Source organism: Anabrus simplex, chromosome 1 (genome assembly GCF_040414725.1).
Source record: "Anabrus simplex isolate iqAnaSimp1 chromosome 1, ASM4041472v1, whole genome shotgun sequence".
Classification (NCBI taxonomy): Eukaryota; Metazoa; Arthropoda; class Insecta; order Orthoptera; family Tettigoniidae; genus Anabrus; species Anabrus simplex.
Genome location: NC_090265.1, coordinates 1,231,904,337 through 1,231,931,086, shown reverse-complemented (window position 1 = coordinate 1,231,931,086; position 26,750 = coordinate 1,231,904,337). Strand labels below are relative to the sequence as shown.

General features: G+C 38.5%; 1 protein-coding gene across 1 annotated transcript in view; it reads left to right on the top strand.

The window, feature by feature from the left end:
* The window catches only part of LOC136877834 (GATA-binding factor C), a 581,506-nt gene that overhangs the window by 268,102 nt on the left and 286,654 nt on the right, over positions 1-26,750 (top strand). The window contains exon 5 of the mRNA XM_067152035.2: positions 9,129-9,286. Within this exon, the coding sequence (XP_067008136.2) occupies positions 9,129-9,286 (158 nt within the window). The remainder of the gene's footprint in view (positions 1-9,128; positions 9,287-26,750) is intronic.

Sequence of the window (26,750 nt, the reverse complement as noted above, 5' to 3'; positions counted from 1 at the left end):
GTCTCAAGCCAGCACGAATAATAACTACAGGGATACTGTTTAAAACGGTCTTTATCTCGTTACTGGGCTGGAATTATATTGTCAAATATTTAAAAAAAGGCATACTGATTTCTAGTGCTCCAATCGAATCTCCCGATTGACTTCAGGTTCTGGTACTTGATTAAGGTAGGCCTACCTACCAATGTTGTACTCTCGAAACTTGAATATTATCTATCTATCTATCTATCTATCTATCTATCTATCTATCTATCTATCTATCTATCTATCTATCTATCTATCTATCTATCTATTTTTATTCTTTTCTATTGCTCTATCTATTCACTAGTCTCGATTTAAATATCGTTACGTACACAACTGTTATCTTTATTACACCATCGTGCTTTTCACATCTATCGTATTCATTCCATATCAAATTTTCATGTTAACAAATTCCTCAAACACGTATCCACCTCTGTCCATAATAAACCGTCCTCGCTAAGTCTACCTGTTATATAAATAGCGTAGTATCTTATTTCATTCAGTATCCACTTAGTATTGCGAAAAGTACTTACTGTTGAATGCTTCAGAATTTTGAGTTGATTACCAACAAAAGTAGACAATAGTTTTATGTAGTTTTATCATAACAGTAAGGTTTATGTAGGTAGTAATTACTTATTAACAATATTATGAATTTCAGTGTCGTTTTTATTTCCTGCCTGTTCTGTAAGTAGATAGAGTTTTATTTCACAATAAACCAATGAAGTCTTAAACATAGAAATGTGTACCAAATTATAGTCGTCGTAAGCGTTTTCTAGAATATGATGTAAAGACTGCAGTCTTACAAATTTTTAGTTTTATTTCCTTTTTCAAAATTTTTTCTTATGGAATGAACTGGAGACAACAGTATCCATTATATAATTCAGTAACTTAAGCGTAAAATCATCGAACTAAATAAATCAGTGGTGAATTATTTGATTTCATTATATTTTATTAAATTGTTACGTTCGAAAGTATGTAAAAATGCGTATTCATTTGCAAGCTTTTTTGCAATTGTTCAGTATTTAAACTAGTACTCACTTGGATAATGGGTTAATTTCATTTAAGGTGATAAAGGAGATCCATGCATTAGTACTCGTCAATAAATCGTGCTTATCTACCTTCAGAAATGTTGAATCTTCCATTATGAACAATACTGCTAGGATATCCATTTGATTGCTGTAGTTTATAGACCACTGTAGTGGATTTAATTACGTGCGTTACGTTTTTACTTCCCTTGTGTTTGCATGTGTGCATGTTAGTGTTGTATGTTTGTGTTTGTGCATGCTCTACTGCCGTCTGTGAGAGTTATACACGGGATACGTATATACTGTACAGGTAGCACGATAGCGTGTTCCACTGGTTCTTCCCTCTGTATGTACATGATTGATGTCAGGGTTTTTAAAACATAAAGCGGACGAGACATAAAAGCATGAGATATGCATGGTAATTATATGTTATTTAAATTGTCGTATGTCTGTCTACCTTAAAATGTTTGTTTGAATTAAGACTGAAGGAAAAATCAGGCAGCAAATGTGTATTTAAGTGCAGTGTTTAAGTGTTATTGTGTGTTTTTTTTGTTTCATTACAATTATTTGTTTTAAGGTGGATCTCGAGGAGTTCGTTACAGAATTAGACTGTTAACCTATATTTACTAATAATCTGTTGTAAGATAAGCCTACTTGAGAATTTACAGGGGTAATTTTAAACTTCAAGAAAGAAAAAAGTCCCTAGAACAATGTTTGGTACTTAAATATTATTGCTACGTATAACAGGGAATGTAGACTAGAGAAATGAAGAACTAGTTTCTTTACAATGGTATTTGGGGATTATAGTTTTAACTGCCATAATAGCGATTTAAAAGTTGAGGTATCATTTTTCGAAAGTGATATGTTGAATTATTTCCTGCTAAAGGAGAAACTTCTACTGCATGTTTCTTCTATGGGGTCGCGGGTGCGAACTGCGTCGCACATGTGGATTTGGTCCAGTTTACGGCCGGATGCCCTTCCCGACACAACCCTCTATGGAGGGATGTAATCACGACCGTGTGTTTCTGTGGTGGTTGGTAGTGTGATATGTTGTCTGAATATGAAGAAGATAGTGTTGGGACGGACATATACACCCAGTCCCCGAGCCAGAAGAATTAATCAGAAGCGAATAAAATCCCCAACCCGGCAAGGAATCGAACCCGGGACCCTCTGAACCGAAGGCCAGTACGCTGACCATTCAGCCAACGAGTCGGACTTCTACTGCATGTTTATGACGGAATAATCCGAAAATGGTTGGCATAACGCACGCGAAGCTGTTAACTAGTAACGAAACACGTAAATGTAGGGTTATTAACTTGTCTGTTATAGCAATCCCGATTCTACCCCATTTTAAGTCACAAACATTCTTGTAATCGGATCTCTTATGTAAGATAAAGAGTATTTATACAAAATATTTAATTAAAGGAAAGGTTCGGTTTATTTTGACCTCGGTCGGAGATATGTAGTTAATCCTTCAGCGAAACTAGAGTGTTACGATGTTTAACGACTGTCGTGCTAGAGTATAAAGACTACAATTTTTAAGGACGATGGAATCAGAAGTCACCTCGTGTATACAACCTTGCATTTGATATTTCTATCCAGAGACGGTGGTTAGTATGAACTTTGAATATGACGAATAATCTGAATATCTAAATGCTTCACGAAGTGTCTAATTCCATGTAAATGAGATGAATTCGTGGAATGGGATATGAAATGCAGCGTACCTGAATGAATAATGTTTTCAAGATTATTCAGAAGATGGAACTGAATATTTACCCTTTATGATAGTGGGGTGTAAATAACGCGTGTAAAAAAGAAATCCCTCCACCGCTCCCGGAAAAGAAGAGATGATGCCGGATTGCTATTTACAGGACTACGGCTTCACCATGACAAAAGCACATTAAATAATCTACGAAGAATTGAATTTTCATTACGCGTAATGTAATTTTATATATATGTGAGATGTACTGGTGGTAATGGTTGTTTTAAGAGGGAAAGGGGAGAACAACATTATAATTATCCCTTCGTAAAATGAACTGAAGATCATGTTGTATATTCCTGGAAGCTCAGAGAACAAGAGTTAACCAATGGAGGCTGGAAAGGAAAGATAGGTGGAAGCAATGGGACAATCATGATCATGGTACATCAAAGATATACTGATGAAATCTACATACTTTGCACTTACAAACAAAATGGTGTTTAACTTCTGAAGAACGCTGACTTCATAAAATATGCAAGACTGTTAGAAGAAGATTAAGAAAAGGTAGAAACTAATGGCAGCTACCGAACAGACTTAAGATAAAATACTTCGGGACTGGAAGTTGAGAGATGCCTATAGGTAAGCCCATAGCACGATCTGCAATTAGAAGAGAGAGAAAAAAAAGGCAAATCACTGGCGTCGCTCCTCTCTCACTGTGAAAGTAAACAAAATAGTATGTCTGAGTATTACCACCCATTGTTGCCCTGATGGTGAGACCTTCCGCTTCCATGTGTATCCTCGATTCAAATTTCAGTGGCTCTAGATAGAGAGGAGAGGAGTTATGTTTTAGTCAGGATTTTGTGTTTATCGTAATTTTCATTCCCTCAGTACTCGATAATCATTCATTGCAATCGACTAGAGGAAGTGAGACAGCCGTGGTCAGTTGAAAAGTTCCTCTTCTTCAATGATAGAGTATCCGACACTGGGCTAAATTGTTTAGACATGCGCCTGACTGGAAAATAATCGAATAAAGTACCATTTCCTATTTTGGTTCAAGGGATACACGCTTGTGTTGGAGGGGTATAAATTGAAAAAATTATGTTTTATTTTCACGAAGCCATGAAAGTTTCAAATTAACGAGGTATCACGCCATCTTATTGTCTAGAAAAATATTCTCCATTTTTATTTTTTAACGACTTTTCACCGCTGCAGAATGCCATAAATTGGTATTGATCTATTCTATCAGGTTTGTCAGCCATTTCTATATGTCTCAGGGGTCATTTTCTTAAGAACGTTAAGGGGGACTATAGATGACATTAATTTATCTCAACATTTGACTTAACAAACAAGCAAATAAATAAATAGAAGTACAGTATTCACCAAATTATACTTTTAACTATGAAAAACCGAGCTCGATAACTGCAGTCGCTTAAGTGCGGCCAGTATCCAGTATTCGGGAGATAGTAGGTTCGAACCCCACTGTCGGCAGCCCTGAAGATGGTTTTCCGTGGTTTCCCATTTTCACACCAGGCAAATGCTGGGACTGTACCTTAATTAAGGCCACGGCCGCTTCCTTCCCACTCCTAGACCTTCCCTGTCCCATCGTCGCCATAAGACCTATCTGTGTCGGTGCGACGTAAAGCAACTAGAAAAAAAAATAACTATGAAAATGTTAATACAGTACATAGCAGTAATTAACACGATTAAAGTACTGTCTCCAAAGCAAACATCTGATATTCATTTCTCAGTATTACTGGTCAAATAGTTGTAAAAAAAAAGTAACCATACAATAATGATGTTACGTTAAATAGATTTTTTTTTTTTTTGCTAGTTGCTTTACGTCGCACTGACGTAGATAGGTCTTATGGCGACGATGGGACAGAAAAAGGCCAGGAGTGTGAAGGAAGCGACAGTGACCTTAATTAAGATACAGCCCCAGCATTTGCCTGGTGTGAAAATGGGAAACCACGGAAAGCCATCTTCAGGGCTGCCGACAGTGGGGTTCGAACCTACTATCTCCCGATTACTGTTAAATAGAAGAATCCCAGAACATCTGGAAACACACGAGTAATGATGTAGTGATAATGTGGTGTAATCCTGCTTGCCAAGATACAAGATATGTTTTCTTAACATCAGTGTTATGACAGCGAAACCTGTTTATAACTTCATATTAGAGGAGATTACAAGAGAAGAAAAATCCAGCTCGAGTGTTGCTTTATCCGGTATCACTGCTAAAGGGATAGTCTTTCAGAAGAGTCTTGAAAATATCCACTGTAGTATGAGATGTGAGCGACATATCTTTACCCATACTAAGACATGTATTCACATGACGCTAATTATCAAGAGATATGATATGGCTCTGTATCAAGCAGCGAATTTAGAGGAAGAATATCGATATTATTCGGCTCTGGTGTGTGAGAATAATGTAAAACGTAAGTGTTCCAAATTCATTCAAATACCGGAATGATGGACAAGTGATAATGTTGAAAATTACCTTGAAGGTAGAAAAGGTACTCAAGAGTTACTTAGTGATACCGGCGGTCCCGATCTCGGAAACCAAAAATAATGGACGGGAGAATTCGTCGTGCCGATTTCCGACACCCCGCCATCTGCAGGCCTTCGGTTGAGCAGCGGTCGCTTGGCAAGCCTTGACCCTTCGGGGCTGTTGCACCATGGGGTCTGATTTTGTTTTGTAAAGGCACATTCTATTAACATGTCAAACAATTTGTCGCATCCCACACTAATAAAAGAGAAGTGTGAAAATAAAATTCAATTCCAAACGACAGTAGAAGGTTCGAAATGAAGTTTATATCATGTTTATATTCTCTACACGGCTGTTAGCTATGAAGCGAACTTTGTGCTCGTTGAGCAATCATCAGTTACCACTGATCTGCATTTAGGGCAGTCGCCCAGATTCCCTATTTGTTTACCTAGTCTTTTCTTACATAATTGCAAAGAATTTGGAAATGTATTGGTACATTATTTCAATCCCTGACCCCTCTTCCTATAACGAATATTTGCCTCAATTTGTCCTCTTAAATTCCAAGTTTGTCTTCATATTGTGATCTTTCCTACTTTTAAAAGTACCGTACCACTCAAACTTATTCGTCTACTAATGTCATTCCACGCCACCTCACCACTGATAGCTCGGAACGTACCACTTAGTCGAACAGCTCGTCTCCTTTCTTCTAAGTCTTCCCAGCCCGAACTGTGCAACATTTTCGTAGCGCTACTCTTTTGCAGGAAATCCAGAACAAAAAATTTAGCTGCTTTTCTTTGGATTTTTTTTTCAGTTCTCGAATCAAGAAATCCTGGTGAGGATCCCATACACTGGAACCATACTCCAGAGACTTATATGCACTCTCCTTTTCATCCTTACTCAATCAATATTCTAAAGGCTAATGCCTTGTCGTTGCAACCACTCTTTTCTTTCATTGGCTGTTCGTTTCAGTTCCATGTAATTGTCACAACCTAACCTCTTCTTGATGTCCAAATACTTCATCCTAAGTCTTCCTCTCCCTTTCTTCCCCAGCACTTTCCCTTCAAGTATGTTAGTGATAAAAGTATTATGTCTAATGACATATCCAATAAATTTTAATTTCCTGTTTTCCATTTCGTTTAAAAATCTTCTCTTAAGACTTCCCTTAAGACTACAGCCCCTAAATACCTTCATAACCATGTGCTGTCCGGCTCAATGGCTAAATGGTTAGCGTGCTGGCCTTTCGTCCAGAGGGTCCTGCGTTCGATTCCCGGCCGGGACAGAGATTTTAACCTTAACTGGTTAAACCCTTGGCTCGAGGACTGGGTATTTGTGCTTTTCCCAATATCCCTGCAACTCACACATAACACTATCCTCCATTACAATAACACGCAGTTGCCTACACATGGCAGATGCCGCCCACTCTCATCGGAGGGTCTGCCTTACAAGGGCTGCACTTGGCTAGAAATAGCCACACGAAATTAAACCATGTGCTGAGATCTTTACCCTTTATTCACAATCCCATTTATGTGATTATCCCAGAAAAGATATCTCCTTATATTAACACCTAGGTACTTACAGTGATTGCTATAAGGAACTTTTCATCCCATCAACGCAGTAATTAAAACAGAGGATTTTTCCTATTAATGAAACTCACAACCTGACTTTTAACCCCGTTTATCATTATACCATTGCCTACTGTCCATCTCACAGCACTGTCGAGGTCATTTTGCAGTTGCTCACAATCTTGTAATTTATTTGTTACTCTATGCAGTAAAACTTCAAAGTCCGACTCGTTGGCTGAATGGTCAACGTACTGGCCTTCGGTTCAGAGGGTTCGGGGTTCGATTCCTGGCCGGGTCGGGGATTTTTATCGCTTCTGATTATTCTTCTGGCTAGGGGACTGGGTGTATTTGTTCGTCCGAACACTCTCCTCATCATATCCATCCAACATACCACACTACCAACCGTCACAGAAACACGCAATAGTGATTAGGCTACGTCCCTTCATATAGGGTTGGCGTCAGGAAGGGCATCTGGACGTAAAACAGGACCAAATCAACATGTGCGACGCAGTTCGCACCCGCGACCCCACACTTGTGGTAGCGGTAGCAAAAGAAGAATAAGAACAGTAAAACATCAAAGCAGTACAAAGGACTAACTCTTTCAAATACCTATGAGAATGGATAACCCCAAACATGAATGAAGATCAGGCCATGAACAGCAGATGCATCAAATTGGAAAGCGCGTATCGCCTATGTAAGAGTATGTGCAAATCCCTCTCCCTTAACCTCAAAATCAGGCATTACAGTACTGCAGTACGCCTCAGAATGCCTGAACATGGTAAGAACATGGTAAGAAAAGGACAACTCCAAAAACTGGAGTTGAAGGAAAGGAGCCCTGTTAAAGAAGGCAAGTAGGCCTACAGAATCAGGCGAAACAATGAACTGTACCAACAATTAGAGAGGAAGAGGAGTTAGAACTTCTCTGGTCATGTCATGAGAATGGACAATCCAGAATCTTCCACACCACACCAAGCGACTAATGCCAAGTAGGCAAGACTTGTCAGAGAAGATCTTCAACAAATGGATATTGCTCCCAGTGAAATCTATGACAGGAATCGGTACAGAACGTTGATCAGAACATGAAACTCTCTCCTGTCAAAAAAAAAAAAAGCAAACAAAAAAACACAGTGCGCCCGGGAGGAGGTGTGAAATGGACTCAAGAGCGGAAAGACGTTCACAGTGCAAGAATGAAGGAGTACTGTTCTAAGAAGAAAGCTGCTAGAGATAAGAACCACATGGTCCATAGCAGGCCCAAATGGAACTTTAAAGCCTTACCTCTGCTTCCAGTTCTTTACTCAGAGCATTTATATATTATATAATGAAACATGAAGTTTCAATAGTACTGCCTAGAGGAATTCCCATCTTGATGATTATAGGATCGGATAATGCTTCACCTTCTCTAAGTCTCTGAGTTCTGTTTTCTAGAAATATAGCCACCCATTCAGTCACTCTTTTATCTAGTCCATTTGCACTCATTTTTGCCAGTAGTTTCCCATGATATACCCTACTAGATGCCTTAGATAGGTCAGTCGCGATACAGTCCATTTGACCTCCTGAATCTAAGATATCTGCTATATCTTGCTGGAATCCAAGCTGAGCTTTAGTGGAATAACCTTTCCCAAACACAAACTGATTTCTATCGAACAAGTTATTAATTTAGTAAACATGTTTTATATAATCAGAAATAATGCTTTCCCAAAGCTTACATCCAAGACATGTCAAACTGACTGGCCGGTAATTTTCGGCTTTATATTTATCACACTTTCCTTTATACACAGAGGCTACTATAGCAACTCTCCATTCATTTGGTATAGCTTTTTCATGCAAACAATGATCAAATAAGTACTTCAGATATGGTACTATATCCCAACTCGTTGTCTTTAGTATATCTCCAGAAATCTTATCACTTCCAGCTGCTTTTCTAGTTGTTAAATTTTGTATCTCATTATAAATGTCTTTGTTATCGTAACACTTTTCACGGTGTGGAAATCTTCCAAATTTTACTTTGGCTCAGCATCAGGTCACAAATATCTAATTTACATTCATAAAGGAGATAGGCCTAGATTTAAGAAATGGAAATTCAATTCATGATACTTGAGGAAATTCCTAATAGCCTAATTATAGAATTAAAACGAATAAATAATAATAATTTATTGTATAGATGTTTTGTTGTGGGTGGGGTGGTTGAAGTTTCTGCATAAAATAGACTATAAAACAGTCAGTTTCAATGCTTGAAAGCAGCACTTATTTGACATTTACAGTACTTTTCTTTTTTTTAAATAATGTTCTCATTGAGATAATGTTGTAAGGGATAATTACAATTTGTGGTTGTCTTCTTGTAGAGGGCCGCGAGTGCGTCAACTGCGGGGCCACGTCGACGCCGTTATGGCGTCGGGACGGCACTGGTCACTATCTGTGCAACGCGTGTGGTCTTTACTACAAGATGAATGGACAGAACCGGCCGCTCATCAAACCTAAAAGAAGACTGGTGAGTGTCGAAGTACTTTGCCTAAATAAGTAATCCTAAGCATGATAGAGGAATGACTTTTCTTCTTTTTCTTAAAATCTTGGAATTTCACTTGCATTCTCTTTGTGTAGAACTTATTCATTTAGTTTTTGCTCGTATGTCTAAAATGAATATAGGTCAGTACTATATATTTATATATCAGTGTTCTGTTCATTATAACTACCGACCACTGCACTTCAAAATTTTGTTTCCACTAACATGCGATTCATAGTTCTCCTTCTCACTTCTTTATCTCGTTACGATATGTTTCAGCAGTCATAGCATTTATGACTGATTGCTTTCTTGTTCGTGTACAATAAAATAGTGCTCAGAATATTCTTAGTTTTTAAAATAATTTCTTCTTTTCTTCCTGGTCCTAATATTGTACCTTTCTTCTCAAGTATTTCAATCTAAAGACAGGGGATGGCAAAGTTATTGAAAATATATTTCAGTGTCAGATTAGTTATTCTCAAATGTCTGAATTGCTCTTTTGTACAGTAATGATTAGACCGAGTTATATAATATTTATGCTTGTCTGATCATTCTGCTTCTTTAAAAGGCTGTCTTACGAGAAAGATACGCTTTCTGCAAATGATATCTAGACTCCATTGCCTGAAAAAGTTAAAAAATGTAACCATTGAGGTTAGCTTCTCAGCCTAGTATTCAGATAGCAATAGGCTGAAAATGGCATACTCAAGACTATTATTGGGTGGACAGTTTTCAAGAAACTCACATGATTTAAGTTCGATAGCGCTGACAACAGTTATGTTGCAACATCTTACAGTTAAATAGATCAGGGCTTGCAGATTGGTCATTCTGGAGAAAGGGAATAACACAAATCTGAAAACTGAGACGATTTGTAGTTTGAAGTTTGAAGAAGAAGTTTGAAGTGGGCAGAGTTTCTTGCTTCACACAGTACCTATAAAACTGAGGATATGTTTAAAGAAATCTCCATATCGCAATGGATTGAAAGAGTCTCCTGATGATATTCAGAAATATTTCATGTACGTAATGTGAATTATTGTAGCAAAAGCGTTCATATTCTTATTCCTTAGTAAAATAGGATCTTTTGTAAAAGCTATGGCAGGTTCACAAGGATTAATACTTTCGGGTTACTCCATAGGCGTCAGTTGCACAATTGCCGGCATTACTGGCCAGCGACATTTTAAAACGGTTATTTTTCTCGGTAGTTTTAATGCCGGTAATTTGAAGCCACTGGAGTGTAATTCGTAATAATGGAAGCCAATAACACGCTTCGTAAAATAGTAGAGCAATACGACTTGGGAATAATAAATTTCGAACTGTCTGTGTGAAATGGATAGAGGGGGCGTGTCCTATTCCCTTTGCATGGGGATGAGTCTTATTGTCTCCGTCATAACGCGCTACTAGAATGAATAATGTAACACCTAACTAAGGGATGCATTTTTTATCAGCTGTTTATGAGGTGAATTACTTTGGAGATAATTCATCGAACTCATCATTCATTAATCAGTGGAGACAATAATGTTAAGCGCGTTTGAGGGGTTGCGATCTTTTATCTGTTATCTTCCTGTAGGGTAGACTTCTGAAGAAAAAACTTTCTTTCTTTCTTTCTTTCTTTCTTTCTTTCTTTCTTATCTTGGTATTGTCACCCTTCATTGTTTAGATTTATTTATATTTTGTGTTGTTTAAAAAGTAAAGTTGTGGATCATTAATAAAAGTACGTCACATTTATAACTTCTGACGCAGTGACATTCCACATTTTTCAACTGGACCTTTTCTCCTTTTTTTCTGGTTTTAAGGGGAGTTTGAAAGGCCCATCCTGCCAATGTTAAATAAGCCAAGATTATGTTCCTATATTTTTGAAACCAATGAATATACGACTCTGGATTTTTTACAGATGACATTTTTATATTATATATGTGCGCTGAAGCAGAATTAAAACATAGAAACCAAAAGAACAAGAGATATTAATTTTTTTTAAAGGTGCCATTTTTTACACAAAATATTTGTAGGTGGACACCCCTTACTTCATGTCTATGGAAACCTGTGCTATGATTCTGCTTCAGTAAGGACACAAAGATACAATAAAACATCTCACAAAGTTTCATGTATGTATCACAAGTAGTTTTTCAGATACAGGAACATTAATTGTAAAAAAAGTTATTTTGAGAAAATCAGGTTTAAAACTTGAAATTGTAAGAAATCACTCAGATCTTTAAATTAAGGCTCAAAAACACCTCACAGCATAGTTAGTATCCTCTTCCTGGTACCCCTCCTTCTCTCAAAACCTTTTCTTTCGCGATGAGCTTGCTGCTTTTGGTGTTGGACTCTGCTGCACGCTGTGCCTTGACAATTCTTAATTTGTCTAAATGTTTCAGTCCCTTCATAGTATGACGGCCAGGGTTGATGTTGAGATGCAATAACACTCTTACTGATCCATGTTCCCACCATTGAATGTTAATACAGCATCACTGACTCCCTATTTCAAAGTTCTTAACCCCACAAATGAATACATTTTTGGACACTCGAGTCCAGATGATATTGTTGAAAGACTCGTTGGGATGCTGAGTGTGAAGGTCTGGATGAGCTAGGTCTTTGTGGATTGGCTTGATAGCTTCCATAACTGCTACAGGTATAGGATTATTGTGCTCCAAATACTCTCCTGAAACTTCAGCCTACCAGATCCCGGTTCTTCAAAATGTTTACCTAATTTAGCTACACTTGCACTGGTAGGGGGCGTGCCTGTCTTCTTGTTTCGTGTCACATTTTGACAATCTGTTTCTACACTGTTAGTGAAACACATGGTCTTGTGTTTTTAGTATGCTGGCTGTCACAAAACTTACGTTTCCCAAATAGACTAGCACTTCTAGGCATATTTATACTTTGTTTACCAAAATAAGTGCAATCAAACTACACGGAAGCACTTCCAGAGACACTAATTCACACGAACTTCAACATTCATGACACAAAAGCAAGCATAGGGCAGACATATTTGAAACAGAAGAGTAACGACAATTGAGCGCTGAGTATTCTCTATCGACAGGCGAAAACCACAGCCTTCTAAGTGCAGAGGTTTCAGAGATATTCATAAATAAAGAGGTGCATGTCCAAAATCAACCAGCCTGACGGTTATGCAAGCAATGTTATAAAATTAAAAATTAAATACTTCTAGCACTCACACAGAGATAAATTATATACCATTTTAATCATGGAACACTAAATAATATCCTAGGACTTATTTTGAAAAATGTCAAAAAAATTCACATTTTTGCTTTCAAACTCCCCTTAAGTGTTTTCGGTTAAGAAAATATTTCGAGCAAAGGAAACAAATGAAGTATTGTATATTGTTTATATTGTGTTATGAGCAGGTTTACCTGCTGTGTAATAAGATTGCAGAGAAAGTGAACCGTGTGGATATCTAAAGATATTGCTCTTATTCTTGAACTGCTTTACAACCGACAATCTGGATATCAAAAGAGCAGCAGGGAGTAGGATTAATATTTGGATAAAAGAACTTCGTTCAACGTCCTGGCTGTTCTTAGATGTAGTGTTAATGACTGCTATGTGAGCTTCGATGGTATCAGGCTATGAAAATGGTCACAAAAGCCCATTTTATATGGTGCTTTTTTGTTTAGTTTCCTACCCAGGGAGTGATCACTTAATATTATTCTGTATAGAATTTGTGTGGGATAAACAGCAGCGAGTGCAGTATTGCACTCAGAGTAAAACGGTTTTTTATGGAATCTGCAATGTAAACAATAGGTAATGAGCTAATGAGAATAGCATTTTTAAAGAATACGGCAAATTACAAAAACTGTTAGCCTTAACTGAGCTTTCTTTGCCCAAAATTTGCTTGGTCATTTTTATATTGTATGCTAACCAAACAAATTATTTAAATTATAGCTAGGGATCGTAACTTAGATAGATTTCTAGGAAATACCGGACTTTTGTTTCGAAAGATCAATTTGTTAGTGTGACAATACGGATGTTATATGCTGAATAATATATTATTGTTTTCTTACAAAATGTCACTATAATTTTTTAAGAGGCAATACAAAATTATTGCATAATTCCAACACCTTCTAAGATAAACTTTCCTCAGCTTTTCCCAGACGCGAATTAATTGTCATTTGTCCACAATTTAATTAATGTCTTGATGTGAATGTCTGTAATTCAGACTGGTTAAAATCCTGCTCCAAGATTGATTGCATGTGGTGGCTTAACGTAATTTTCCAGTGTTCAAATATTATTTTGCAAACTTCTTGGTTTTGTTAATGGCACCTCCGATAAAAGGTGTTGTTTCTCATGGTGATTATTGTATTAAAGGGGTTTAAAAATTCGCAGCCATCCCCTCCGAAGAGTAAGAGCTGGAAATACTTTTCCAGGGTGAATAAACAAACAATAAGTAGATTACGGAACTCGGTTCCAAATAACACCCGCAACTTGAACTCTTCAGAGTCATTCAAGTCTTCATGCATAAAGTACTTCTGAAATGCATCTAAATAACTACATAAATAAAAATATATGTGTGCTAATAACAAATCTTCTTGAAACTAGGCGCTTCTAAATTCGGAAATCTCTTGCGCAACGTTTGATGCTAAACTAGTGAATACAAATCCTGTCACAAGCATGTCCAATATAGGGCATATTGCACAGATATGTGTTGCATTTTTATTGGTAAATCCTGTAGGAAGTGCAGTATGTGCATACTAGAAATTCTGTGTTACCCCCTCTCACCTCTCTTGTGCTTGTATGTGAAGGTACAAAAAATTCTGTCCTAGTCTGTTTTTTTTACAATTCGTGTGTCGATTGTTATCTGTATCTAGTAACAATAATAACAAAAGCGAAGCGCAGCGCGGTAGCTTGGCAGGCCTTATGATGTTATCTTGTCTTTCCATCTTGAAAAGTAGGTTTTAAAAAATTCAACTCAGAAGCAGATGGAGAATACGGGAGGGAAGGAAGGGAATGTAGAAGGAAGAGGGGAGGTGTATGGTGGGGAGTTCTATTGTTAGTCCGCTTACTGCTCCTCCCTTACTTTTTTAATAAGTGCTCATTCTGCCCTCTTTCTTACACCGGTCATTGTGCTTAGCCCCACTATTACTACCCTTCTGCCCTCCTCCTGCTCTCTCCCTACGACTAAAACTTTCTTTGAAAAATAGCAACAGTAACTTAAAGCTTTCGAATTGTATATGGAAACGATGGTGATAAGAAGACTGTGGCTTAAGGAAAGAAGAACCTTCTTTTCACAATGACATAATAAATAATAGGTAGTCATATGTTATGGAACTGTGGTTTCTTTATTTAAAACTCTTCTTTTTCATTCCGTGAAGTGTCCGCCCATTCTTGTTCTAAAACAGCCAATCAGAGGTTATCTTAAGACTACTTTTTTATAGTAAGAATACATCTTTCATCACTTTAATAATTGTTTCCGTTATCATTCCCAGTGAGCAGATACATTCTTATGCTCCATCAGTTGTATAATTTAATGCTACAAAATAAATATTAGTAAACAAACTGAGAGTAGGTGTTGGCATATTAATAATGGACCTTTTAACCTGACATCAGTGGTAATTTACGCGTAATATCTTGACAGTGACATTGAACAACTTTAAATTCCATAGTTCACAATGTTACATTCAGGTTTTTGAGGCCTTGTCCAGAAACTCCCGAATGTGTTCATGTGAATGAATACGTCCGGAACAGCATATGACAGCCCCTTCTCTCACTCAGGAGTTAATAAGACTCCTTACTGGTCAGTGCAGACAGGATATCTGAGTAAAATTACTACAGGACCCATTATGTAATTTACATTATATTTGTGTCCACATAACAATTACTATTCAATTGAGAGAGTATAATAAAAATGTTGTCAGAAGAAAGGTATTGTGTTCATGAATCCAGAGTGCATGTCATACGAAGCCATACTCGGCGAGGCTCTTAAGAAATTCAAGCTAGTCATGACTGAACAACTAAAATTTTATAAACTGAGTCAGGCATTCGCTCGGTGAATTCCAGCAGAATGCTGTGATTGTTCGAATTCTGAATGGGCTTACTAGTCTTTTCTTCTCAGTTGCTTTTCCCAAACTTCTGGAATTACGGGTTCGATCTCTGTCATGAATGTAGTATTGACCTAGTTTAAGGGTCTGATGCCCTTCTTGACACCAACCCAAAATAAAGGGATGCGTACGTAAGTGAAGGTGTGTATTACGACATCTTGTTCCCGAACCCGTGGAATTAACTACACATGCCTTAAACTTCCAGCCCAGCCGCGAATCGAATATAGGACCTTGAATGGAAGGTCACTATGTTGGTCATTCAGCCAAGGAGCTGGACAAATTGGGAATAGATTGTTTCATTTTTGAAGTAGGAAGTGAATGAGTTCGCCTTTCGAAGAATGAGGAGATTGGTTATATGCCATGGCTTCACTGATGATAAGGTGCTGTCAAGTCAAGTCGATGTCGATGCCGTATGATCCCGTAGACGGAGTTCCTCCTGATATTTCCATTTTTCTCTACTCACTGAACATTCCAGTCGATCCACGTATTAATAATATGTTCTAATTTCATGGGTTATTCAATATTTATTGCAGTGAGTGATATGATGAGAAATTTCCCTGCTCCTTGGATGAATGGTCAACGTAGTGGCCTTTGTTTAAGAAGGCACCTGGTTCGATTTTCAGCCGGGTCAAGGACTTTAATTGTGTATAGTTAATTCGTCTGTATCGAGGAATGGGTAGTTTTGGCCGTCTTCATACATCTCTTCATTAACACACAACACACTACGCCATTAACCACCACACAAACACAGGGTTGGCGTCAGAAAGGGCTTCCGGCCGTAAAACTGGGCCAAATTCACACATAGTGCCAATCCCAAGGAATTGGGAAAAAGCCGTAAAGAAAAAATCAAGATACGTAGAGGAATTCGGAGTTTTTCCCATTCGATTAAAGGACATTTCTGTGTATATGCTCGCTAGGTTGCACGTCCTTAAGATTTATGCTTTTGTATTTTAAAGACTGAAATAAGAAACGAGCTTGGAAACACTATCTAAAATCTGACGTTTAAACAGCCAGCAACTCTTGCACTAGAATATATGCAGTCTACATTTAACAGCAAGACAGAAACAAAACAGATGCAATCAATTAACGTCTCCCTCCACACCTCTAACCCCGGGAAACATCACTCCAGTTCCCCATTGTGTGGGTGCTTTAAGGTCACTGGTTGTGTCACTCATGTAAACAATAAAATCTAATTTTTCTTGGTATTGTCACCCTTCATTGTTTAGATTTATTTATATTTTATGTTGTTTAAAAAGTAAAGTTGTGGATCATTAATAAAAGTACGTCACATTTATAACTTCTGACGCAGTGACATTCCACATTTTTCAACTGGACCTTATCTCCTTTTTTTTGTGGTTTGTTCGTTTTCGTTTATAAAAATAGATTTTTTTTGTGTGTATGTGTGTGATATTTTACTTTTGAACTGGTTGATAGCTGCAGAGCAGGTATTGGTTGAAATAATGGTAAGCACGTTTGTTTTTGTCTGAATTCGTTGGCCATGTTAACTGAAAGGAATTTGACTTATTCCGTCTACCTGCATTCTCGTGGTATCTTATTTCTCGTTAAATATATTTTAAGAAACGATATATGAACACGAGGACACGGTAGATATTAGTTTCGATTTTAGACTATAATCCTTTCACATTTATGGTTGTTCGCACGGTTGTCATGTTTTGGGGAGTCGTAATATATCGGTATCAAAATAATAATTTGCAGTATCCAATCATCTCCTTATTAAGCCCAAAATAATGATAATAATAATAATAATAATAATAATAATAATAATAATATTGTAACAGGGCGAGTTAGCCGTGCGGTTAGGGGCGCGAGGCTGTGAGCTTGCATCCTGGAGATGGTGGGTTCGAATCCCACTGTCGGCAGCCCGGACGATGGTTTTATTTGGTTTCCCATTTTCACACCAGGCAAATGCTGGGGCTGTACCTTAATTAAGGCCACCGCCGCTTCCTTCCAACTCCGTCGCCATAAGACCTACCTATGTCGGTGCGACGTAAAACCACTAGCCAAAAAAAAAAAAAAAATCTTACTGATACTGTTCAGTGATATTCATTATGAACCAAGTAAGAAGCTAACTTATTATTTCCTGCTTCTTTAGCAAGATATTTATTCATTTATCACGAGGAAATTTCATGTTATAAATCTACTTTGATACTGGTGTGTAATATTTAGAAAAATTCTCCACAAACTCCTATGGGAAACACAGGCATATTTACAGCTACTGTACATGTCTGCGTACAGTTATGAACATGTGCACTTTGGGATTCTCTCCTATTTTTTGTTACCTTCCAATAGTATTGACAAATTCTGGTTTAGGAAGGGGTATAACATCTGTTGCAATAGTCGTGCAGACCACACGAAGGTCCAGTATAGGCAGGTTGTCTGCTTGGTCTATCAGTGGTCTTGGCAAGTAAATAGAACAGAATAGAATAACTTTGTAGTAACAGCGTACAGTAGCACTTGACAGAGTATGTGGGAGATCCGTCTAAATCGGCAATACTGTGGCAAAATTGGAAGTATGACGCATTTTGAGAATTATTATAATATTTGTACACTAGAACAATTGTTATTTATGCCACATTTATTTAGGACATCATCATCATCTGTTTACCCTCCAGGGTCGGCTTTTCCCTCGGACACAGCGAGGGATCCCACCTCTACCGCCTCAAGGGCAGTGTCCTGGAGCTTCAGACACTTGCTATGCTATGCTGAACAGGGGCCTTGTGGAGGGATGGGAAGATTGGAAGGGATAGGCAAGGAAGAGGGAAGGAAGCGGCCGTGGCCTTATGCTAGGTACCATCCCGGCATTCGCCTGGAGGAGGAGTGGGAAACCACGGAAAACCACTTCCATGATGGCTGAGGTGAGAATCGAACCCACCTCTACTCAGTTGACCTCCCGAGGCTGAGTGGACCCCGTTCCAGCCCTCATACCACTTTTCGAATTTCGTGGCAGAGCTGGGAATCGAACCCGGGCCTCCGGGGGTGGCAGCTAATCACGCTAACCACTACACCACAGAGGCGGTAGGACATCATAACAATATTATAATTTATTTTTTCAGTTACTTTATTTAATTGCAATACTTTGGCTAATTACGAAAGGTTTTTCTGAGAGTTTTGTGTTCCTCCGTAAGACGGCGCGGAACCGACCGTGAACACTTTTTTGCGTAATCAAGAGCCCTGATGATTACACCCGCACTTCCTTTGCTGATTGACAGCTCCCGCGCCAACTGCCGAGTCGTTCTGCGTCGGTCCTCGCGAATCAGCACATCAGCGCACTGCATCTTGTCAGGTGTGAGTGCCTACCAGACCGCTGCAAATCTTGGAGGTCTGCTGGACCGCTTTCAGATGGCCTCTCCCTCTGTGCCCAGCGACTAACCGTACTCTGTCGACTGCTGAAGCTACATTAACTGCACATAAACGTTTGTGAATGTTTCCAACAGTTCCTTGCTCCGCAGTGGCAATGACGACATGCTGTTTACAACGTTCATCACTTACAGACGCCACGTTGAACCATTGCTGCAAGTACGCTATCTGTCAGAAGAAACGGAAACTTTGCGCGCGCACTCTGAGAACTTCAAACAATTCATATCTAAAGTTTCGCATTCGTACCATTGTTGGGGCTGAGAAAAAAATTGTGGTGCATTATTTTCTGGGTCCCTCTCGTATTCCGCTGCATGGTAGGTCTATGGCTAATTCCGCATTAGTACGTGAATCCTTTGCCAGTAACACTGTAAATAATACTGCTTAAAAGTAGTAACACGTATTGCAGAAGTACTGTTCTTGATGCTAACATCAAAGGGATTCACTGCACAATTTATAACTTTTACTAGCAGAGAAGACGTGAAGGCCTACTAAGTCCACGAGACGCCTCACGCTGGGGTAAAACCGCAGTAAAGTTGTATTTCAGTTACTCCTGAATTAGCTGTATTGCGGACATGGGCGCCCGCAAGGGGGAGGGGGAAGGGGGGGCGCTTGCCCCCCCCCCCCCTGGAATTCTAAAAAGTTGATGTTCAATTGTTTAATATCATACCAGATTATTTCATAAACTGAACTTACTGACAGTCATCTAGCATCTGTTATATTCGCAAATTTCTGTAAAAAATTTAATGTTGCTGACGTTATATTGGTATTTATATTCAAGAAAATCCTGCGGGCGCCCATGATTGCGGATTTATCCAAACCTCATCTAGTGTAAAAGCAAAGTAAAGCCATCTTCGTAAAGGCCATGAAGACCCTAGGAGAAGTGTAAGGTAAAAGTTTCGATAACCTTGGCAGTACTAAGTGGGATAAAGTGCTTACATCTAAGCCCGGCCGTCTTTGCCCTCGGGAATTAACCTGTACTCATTTTTATTGTCGAATCAGTGAGCCTCGGAGGCATATGCCTCTACAGAAGTGGGAATCTCATTTCTTCAATTTTCTAAGGGAGAATCGAACCCACGTCCTTCAGGTTAAACCGAACACGCCTTTACTACGAAGGTTGGAACTTAAATAGTGGCAGCACTGCTGTGGAGACGTTGTGCAACGGAATCTGATATTGTCGCTGATAGCACACGTTGGTTACATACCTACCTTGCCTCAGAGCAAATGGACTCGCCCTTTTCACATCACCTGCGTGCGCACAAGCGAGAGAAACACAGTCACTTGTGAGCTAGCGGCCTAACGTAACGTTGTCTCTATGGTTTCCAAACAGAAACAACGGAGTTGGATCAAGATTGAATGTGCCAGAGGTCGTACAGCACGACAGTGTCATCAAGGTCTTCAAGAGGCTTGCGGGGAATCTGCATTGCCTTACAGAATAGTGGCACGTTGGGTAAAAGCCTTCAACGATGGACGACAAACTGTGAAGAAGAAGTGCATGCTCTAGCCGCGTTACTGGACAGTGATCGAAACAAGACGATTCGTGAGCTCAGAACTGTTGCAGAGATTCGACAGGTAGTAGATCGCTCCATTCGCACGATCAACAGAACAGGCTCTGCTAAAGGTATACTACGACTTCCACATCGCTGGCAAAGGGTTATACACAACGCTGGTGACTACACTGAAGGACAGTAAAGGTTGCTAACATGTAACTCTTTTGTATCTTTGTAAATACATAGTTGTCACTATTTATACTAAGGCCCTCGAGAGTTTGACGTTTAGCGCCACCGGCGAGAAAAAGTTGACTAACGCTGCTCGAAAATGGTCTGTTGCCATGGCAATGATAACAGAGATGCCACATTTAAAGATGTTATCGCCACGTAGTTGGCTTGCTCTCAGTCGCTTTTGTTATATTATTCGGAGTGGCACTGTGTTAGCTGTGTTCATTGTTGCTGGTTTATGTAATAATTTAAGTGTTTGTTTCCCGAATATTATTTTCGTTGTTAGTTTTTTTTTTTTTTTTTTTTGCTAAGTTAATCAGTGGGTAGTTGTACAGTTCTATTCTCTATGTATATTTGTGTATTTGTGTATATATTTATTTATGTATATGTGTATTTGTTGTGGTTATTGTCAGTTTAGTGAATATGAAATCTCGTATTTATCGGTAATACCGTGTTCTGTCTTAAATGCCGGAATTATTAGCACGAGCTTAGGAACGGGTCAGAATTTATTGAATTGCATTAGGCCAACATAGTTGATTAAATATTCAGCCTGTATGAAAGGGTGATAAGCCGCAGCTTGAGGTAACTATGACAACGTAGCATACTTCATAGTTACTGCTTTCGCCGCTCAAATGTCAGACTTCAACTCTCGTGGGCCCTTATATATACGCAATAGTACCAACTCATTTATATACTGTACACATAAATCAGTTTATTTCTTAATCTTGATCAGTGCAACAAGGAATGATCTATATTTTTTTAATTTTGTATTTTAGTTATTAAATGCCTGGTCATCTTTATAACTGCAAGATTGTGATAGATAACATAATGAAGAGACTCATAATGGTTCGAGAAGAAAAATAATCTCTTTTTGGTATTTCTTTTACGTTGCACCGACTCAGATAGGTTTTATGGCGACGATGGGATAGGAAAGGCCAAGGAATGGGAAGGAAGCGGCCGTGGGCCTTAATTAAGGTACAGCCCCAGCATTTGCCTGGTGTGAAAATGGGAAACCACAGAAAACCATCCTCTGGGCTGCCGACAGTGGGGTTCGAACCCACTATCTTCCGGATGCAAGTTCACAGGTGAGCGCCCCTAACCGCACGGCCAACTCGCCCGGAAATTGTGATGTGAGTAAAGGATGAGAGAGGAGTCCAAAAACAGTCTGATGCTCTAAATGAGAAGTTCGAAGAATAGAGAATGAGAGTCAATAAGGAAAAATCAAAACATTATGATAGCAAGAGGAGATGTAATAATTGAAGATAAAGAAGTTTAGGTTAAGTTATAGAGATTTTCGAGCACTTAAGTGATTTCAAGTACTGATTTTTCTGTTTTCCTTTGTCATTTTTTACAATTTTTTTTGATTTCTTGGAAGTTTTAATCGTTGTTACTAAGACCAGACTATTTCGTTGCTGCCAATTATTTATGTATGTAGTCCGTGTTGGACGCGCTCGAGTAACCACTGCCTTCCAGCGCGGCACAGCCAGAACTAGACAACTGTCACTACCAGACATTCATTCCTTTCCTTCCATCTTAAGTCAGACTTTTATTAAGACTGTACGAACATAATCTGTTATAACCTATGCATTATGGTTGCCGGATATTTGCGGTCACTGAGATAAACTTGTGCCCATTCATAGAAATTCCCCAGGAGTCAAAAGATATTTGCGGTCACTGCAGCAGTGGGTGGCCCTCATTAGATTAAACCCTGGATATTCCCACTAAACTGCCTAGGCTCCTGCTCGCTCCTTCTAGATTAACATTCTGTATAAAGTGTGATGAGAACCAACATTTTAAGATATAATTTACTGTCGACCAAATTATTATATGTACTCGTGTTTGGAGGTTGTCCATTAAATAATCAACAGGAATACAGAAAATCCAATGACGTAATCATTTTCCTCGCTTCATTTTAAATTTCATTTTACGTTAGGTTTTTAATTTGTAATTATATTGATATTCTTTATCGCAGGTGGAACGCAAAAAGTGCTCGTTTTTAAATGTGATTCAACCATGCGTCAATTTTAAGACATTGTTACTCAAAAACTCGTCATTTGATCTAATCCAATTATCAGCACAATTTACATTAGGATGTTTTATACTTTGTTCATAAATTGCAGAATTGCATGTTTCCAAAAACATGATATGACTTGTTCTTCTCCTTCAGACTCACCCATGTTGACTTCCCCTATACTCTCTGTACATACAGTATATCCGTTTTAATGTGCACAAAGATGGCCGAAGGTATTAGTCGAAATAATCCGCGCGAGAGAAAAGTGTTGTTAGAGAAGCGATCGAACAGGAGCCCAGGCAGGTTAACGGGGACCTAGGATCTAGGGGGATATTTTCATTCCCCTTCCCGAAGGGGAATTTACATACTAAATCTTCTCTCTTCTCATCATCCATCAAAGTCACCTTTCCACCACAAGCAGAACACCTACAAGCTTTCTGTATTACTTCTGCTAACAATGCAATATCAATAATTCTAAACCCACTCCTTCCTCCATCATTTTCTTCTTCTGGCAGAATGTCTGGTCCGATTTTCTGCCTTGAAGAACTTACAGATGAATCCAGGTTCACAATTTCAGGTCTGACCTTAACCTCACCATGTCTTTTTTGACTTTGTGTTGTTTATATGTGATTTTTTATACTTCTTATACACTTGACCAATTCTAGGCATTGTGTAAATACTTATAGGGATCACTAAACCGCTAAATTACACAAAGGGATCACTAAAACACTGAATTAAACTAACTATAAAACTCAAATACACACACAATTATTGAATGAAGTCCTTTGTCATCCACAGCCTTCTATATCATGCTGGCTTGGTTCTACAACTGCCTGGTCAACAACAAAAATATATCTGGCGTTCTATATATTGTTACCAGAAGTTTAACTAACAGAACTGTATAAGACGACATCTTGTACTGCCACAGAGGCTGAGTAGTGGGCATGTCATACTGCAGTGCATGATTCTTTAATTCGAATTTCAATGTAAAATGTTGGGATTATATTCTTCTTGATATAATATACTTTCAAGAAAACCAATAAAAGAAAATTATGACTTTTTTCATGTTTTCTGCGTACATCTCCCCTTAACTATTGTAAATAGTGTAATCCAATGTTCTGCAATATTTTAGATAGAAATACCGTGAAATTATCTTCACAAGATCTGTTCCTGATATCTGAGTTTGTAGATACGGCTAACATGTCCACCGATGTTGACTCGGTTATAGCTTTATTTTTGATCAATAAATGCTCATCTTTTCTAATTTACAAACCTGGTAACACCGATGGCCTCGCCTTGTTGTCATACAAACTTTTTAAAATGACATTGTTCTAGTACGAGTATCCGCCGTCTGGAAAGCGCTAGTAGCGATAGTGCTGTTGCTTTGTCGTCCTTTATGCTTTCAAACATTCCATTGTTCACCAGCTAGTACTGGGTGCACCCATTGGGAGCGCCAGCAGTTATAATGGCCCTTGTTTTGTAGAGCTTTTTAGGGTTGATAAAAATCTGCATAGAAATTCTGCGCATTGTGAATCAGTTTTCGATTGTGTTTTTAGGTACGTTGATTTGGCGTGTGTAGGATTAATGGATTAAAGCCAGAAAATAATTTGTACATTGTTTGTGTTTCTCTGTTTTGGAGAGTTTATAGAAATCAACCATCTCAGTGCGATTTACAACAACAAAATATATTTTAATTAAATTTTACAATAACAGTTGCATTGCATTTAATGTGTGGTTGAAATTGTCGTTATTTGAAAAGGCAAACATCAGAATTGTGATTGCACTGCGAAATATAATGCTGTGCTATTTTTCGTTCCACACTAGCACTTTAATACCGAACATTTCATTATGCCCGATAAGGGATCAAACAGACATTATGTAATTTTAGTGATCAGCTTGTTATGGTGATTGATTCACATTTATCATAAATTCGAAATTATGAAAGAACGACGAGAGAATAAATCATCATTCTTATATTACGGGTTTAGTGTACTATGGTAGGTTTAATATCATAAACGCAAAAACGAGATCTTATTTTGCTTATGAGAAAATACAGTTCTGTGTTTTGGCATCCTTTCTCCAGCTGATCTACTCGCATAAAGGAGTGACGATGATAAGTAACTTAATAAGCTTTTGTGAATGCATTGACTAAAATATCAAGATGTACTGAGAGAACAGCTTAATGAATACAGCGTAGACTTCTCAGCTGGAAGCATGGTGCGATCTCCTATAACCGTACCTGTTACTGAATTTCCATGAGGCTCAGCGACCTGTCCATATGATGATGATGATGATGATGATGATGATGATGTTGATTGTTGTTTTATCGGTCAAAACCAGATTATCTTCTCCCTATTTATATGAGTACTGAACACAAATCCCTCATCGATGGATTCCCTTCCGAGATAAGTCGCTCGAGGTGCACTGCCCCACTGCACTGGAGGTCAAGATAGTACGCATAGTACCATACTGTAAATCCAACTGACAACTAGATCGCAAGAATAATTCTACCTATACCAAGCTACCTAATACATTACTAACGATATATTTAGTCTATATATCGTAGTTTATTAGGCACACTACTCTCTGTAAGCCGGTGTGCTATAGGGAACTGGTAGTGTGTAGTAACAGGTTGAAATTTCCCCTCCTGTTCCCAAGGTTAAGGGAACGAATTTCGGTGAAGTCTTTGCATTTATTCAAGACTTCTATCAGTAGACTTATTGATGCATTAAAGAACCTCACTCAGAACAAAAGTTCTAACAGCTCGGACCATTAACCCATTCTTCTTCTTCTTCTTCTTCTTCTTCTTCTTCTTATATTGTTATTATTTGTTTTTGGTACGCCTCTGTGGTTTAGTGATTATTGTAATTAGCTGTCAACCCCGAGGGTCGGGTTCGATGCCCGGCTCTGCCACGAAATTTGAAAAGTGGTACGAGGGCTGGAACCGAGTCCACTCAGCCTCGGAAGGTCAACTGATTAGAGGGGGTTTCGAATTCCTCCTCAGCCATCCTGGAAGTGGTTTTCTGTGGTTTCCCACTTCTCCTCCAGACAAATGCCGGGATAGTACTTAAGGCCACGGCCGCTCCCTTCCCTATTCCTTGTCTATCCCTTCCAGTCTCCCCATGCCCTTACCAGGCCCCTGTTCAGCATAGCAGGCGAGGCCTCCTGAGCAAGGTACTGGTCCTCCTTCTCAGTTTTATCCCCCGACCTTAAGTCTCACGCTCCAGGACACTGTCCTTGAGGTGATAGAGGTGGGATCCCTCGCTGAGTCCGAGGGAGAAACCAACCCTGGAGGGTAAAAGGATTAAGAAAGGAAGAAATTATTTGTTTTTATTTATTGATTTAAATTTTGTACAGTGACTGATATTTTATTAGGAAGAAATGATTATGAAATATTTAATATTAATAATTGAAAGTGAGTTTTATTTTACAACGCATTAAAAATAGGCTACTCTCCTCATTTTCACATTTTAAAGATTATTTTGGGCACAATGTAATGCATAATTGGACAAATGATCATTATGACTTCTGCATGTTCCTTATGATCCGAATGAGAATTTCCATACATTTATTCCCATCCAGACACCAATCAGATTTAAAGGAAAAACTAATTGAAAGTAAGATTCAACGAAAGAAATTCGTTGTACATATAAACCGGTTAACGTGATGCTCTTATGTGAAGCGAATGTAGGAAGAGACCGATAGGAAGCCATGAAAGGTGTGGAAAACAGCTTTCAGTGAGAAACTTGGAGCACATGATTTCAAAGTGTCTGAGAATAGAAATTGTTGTGGAGTCTTTCAGTCATCAATGATCTGCATTTAGGGCTGTCATCCAGATGTCAGGTTCCCTATCAATTGTTTGCCTAGTCTTTTCTTAAATGATTTCAAAGAAATAGGAAATTTATCGAACATTTCCCTTGATAAATGATTCCAATCCCTAATTCTTCTTCTCATAAATAAATATTTGCTCCATTCTGTCCTCTTGAATTCCAGCTTATCTTCATATTATGGTCTTTCCTACTTTTAAAAGCTCCACTGACTTATTTGTTTACTAATTTCATTACATGCCATTAGTTCGTTCACAAAAACTTTCAGACTAAACGCTAACAGACAGATCAGTTTATGTATGTATGTGTGTACGTTTTAACCATTGTCTGGAGCTTCACATGTGCATATTTTACAAGAAGTTGTCTAGGCGCTAAGAATGACTAATTAATGAAATGCAGGTCCCTAGTACCATATCCGTTTTCTGTGAGTGAGCTAGGAGAACAGTGGTATTGAGAGCAGTCTAGTCGTGCTGTGTATCCTGCCCAGCC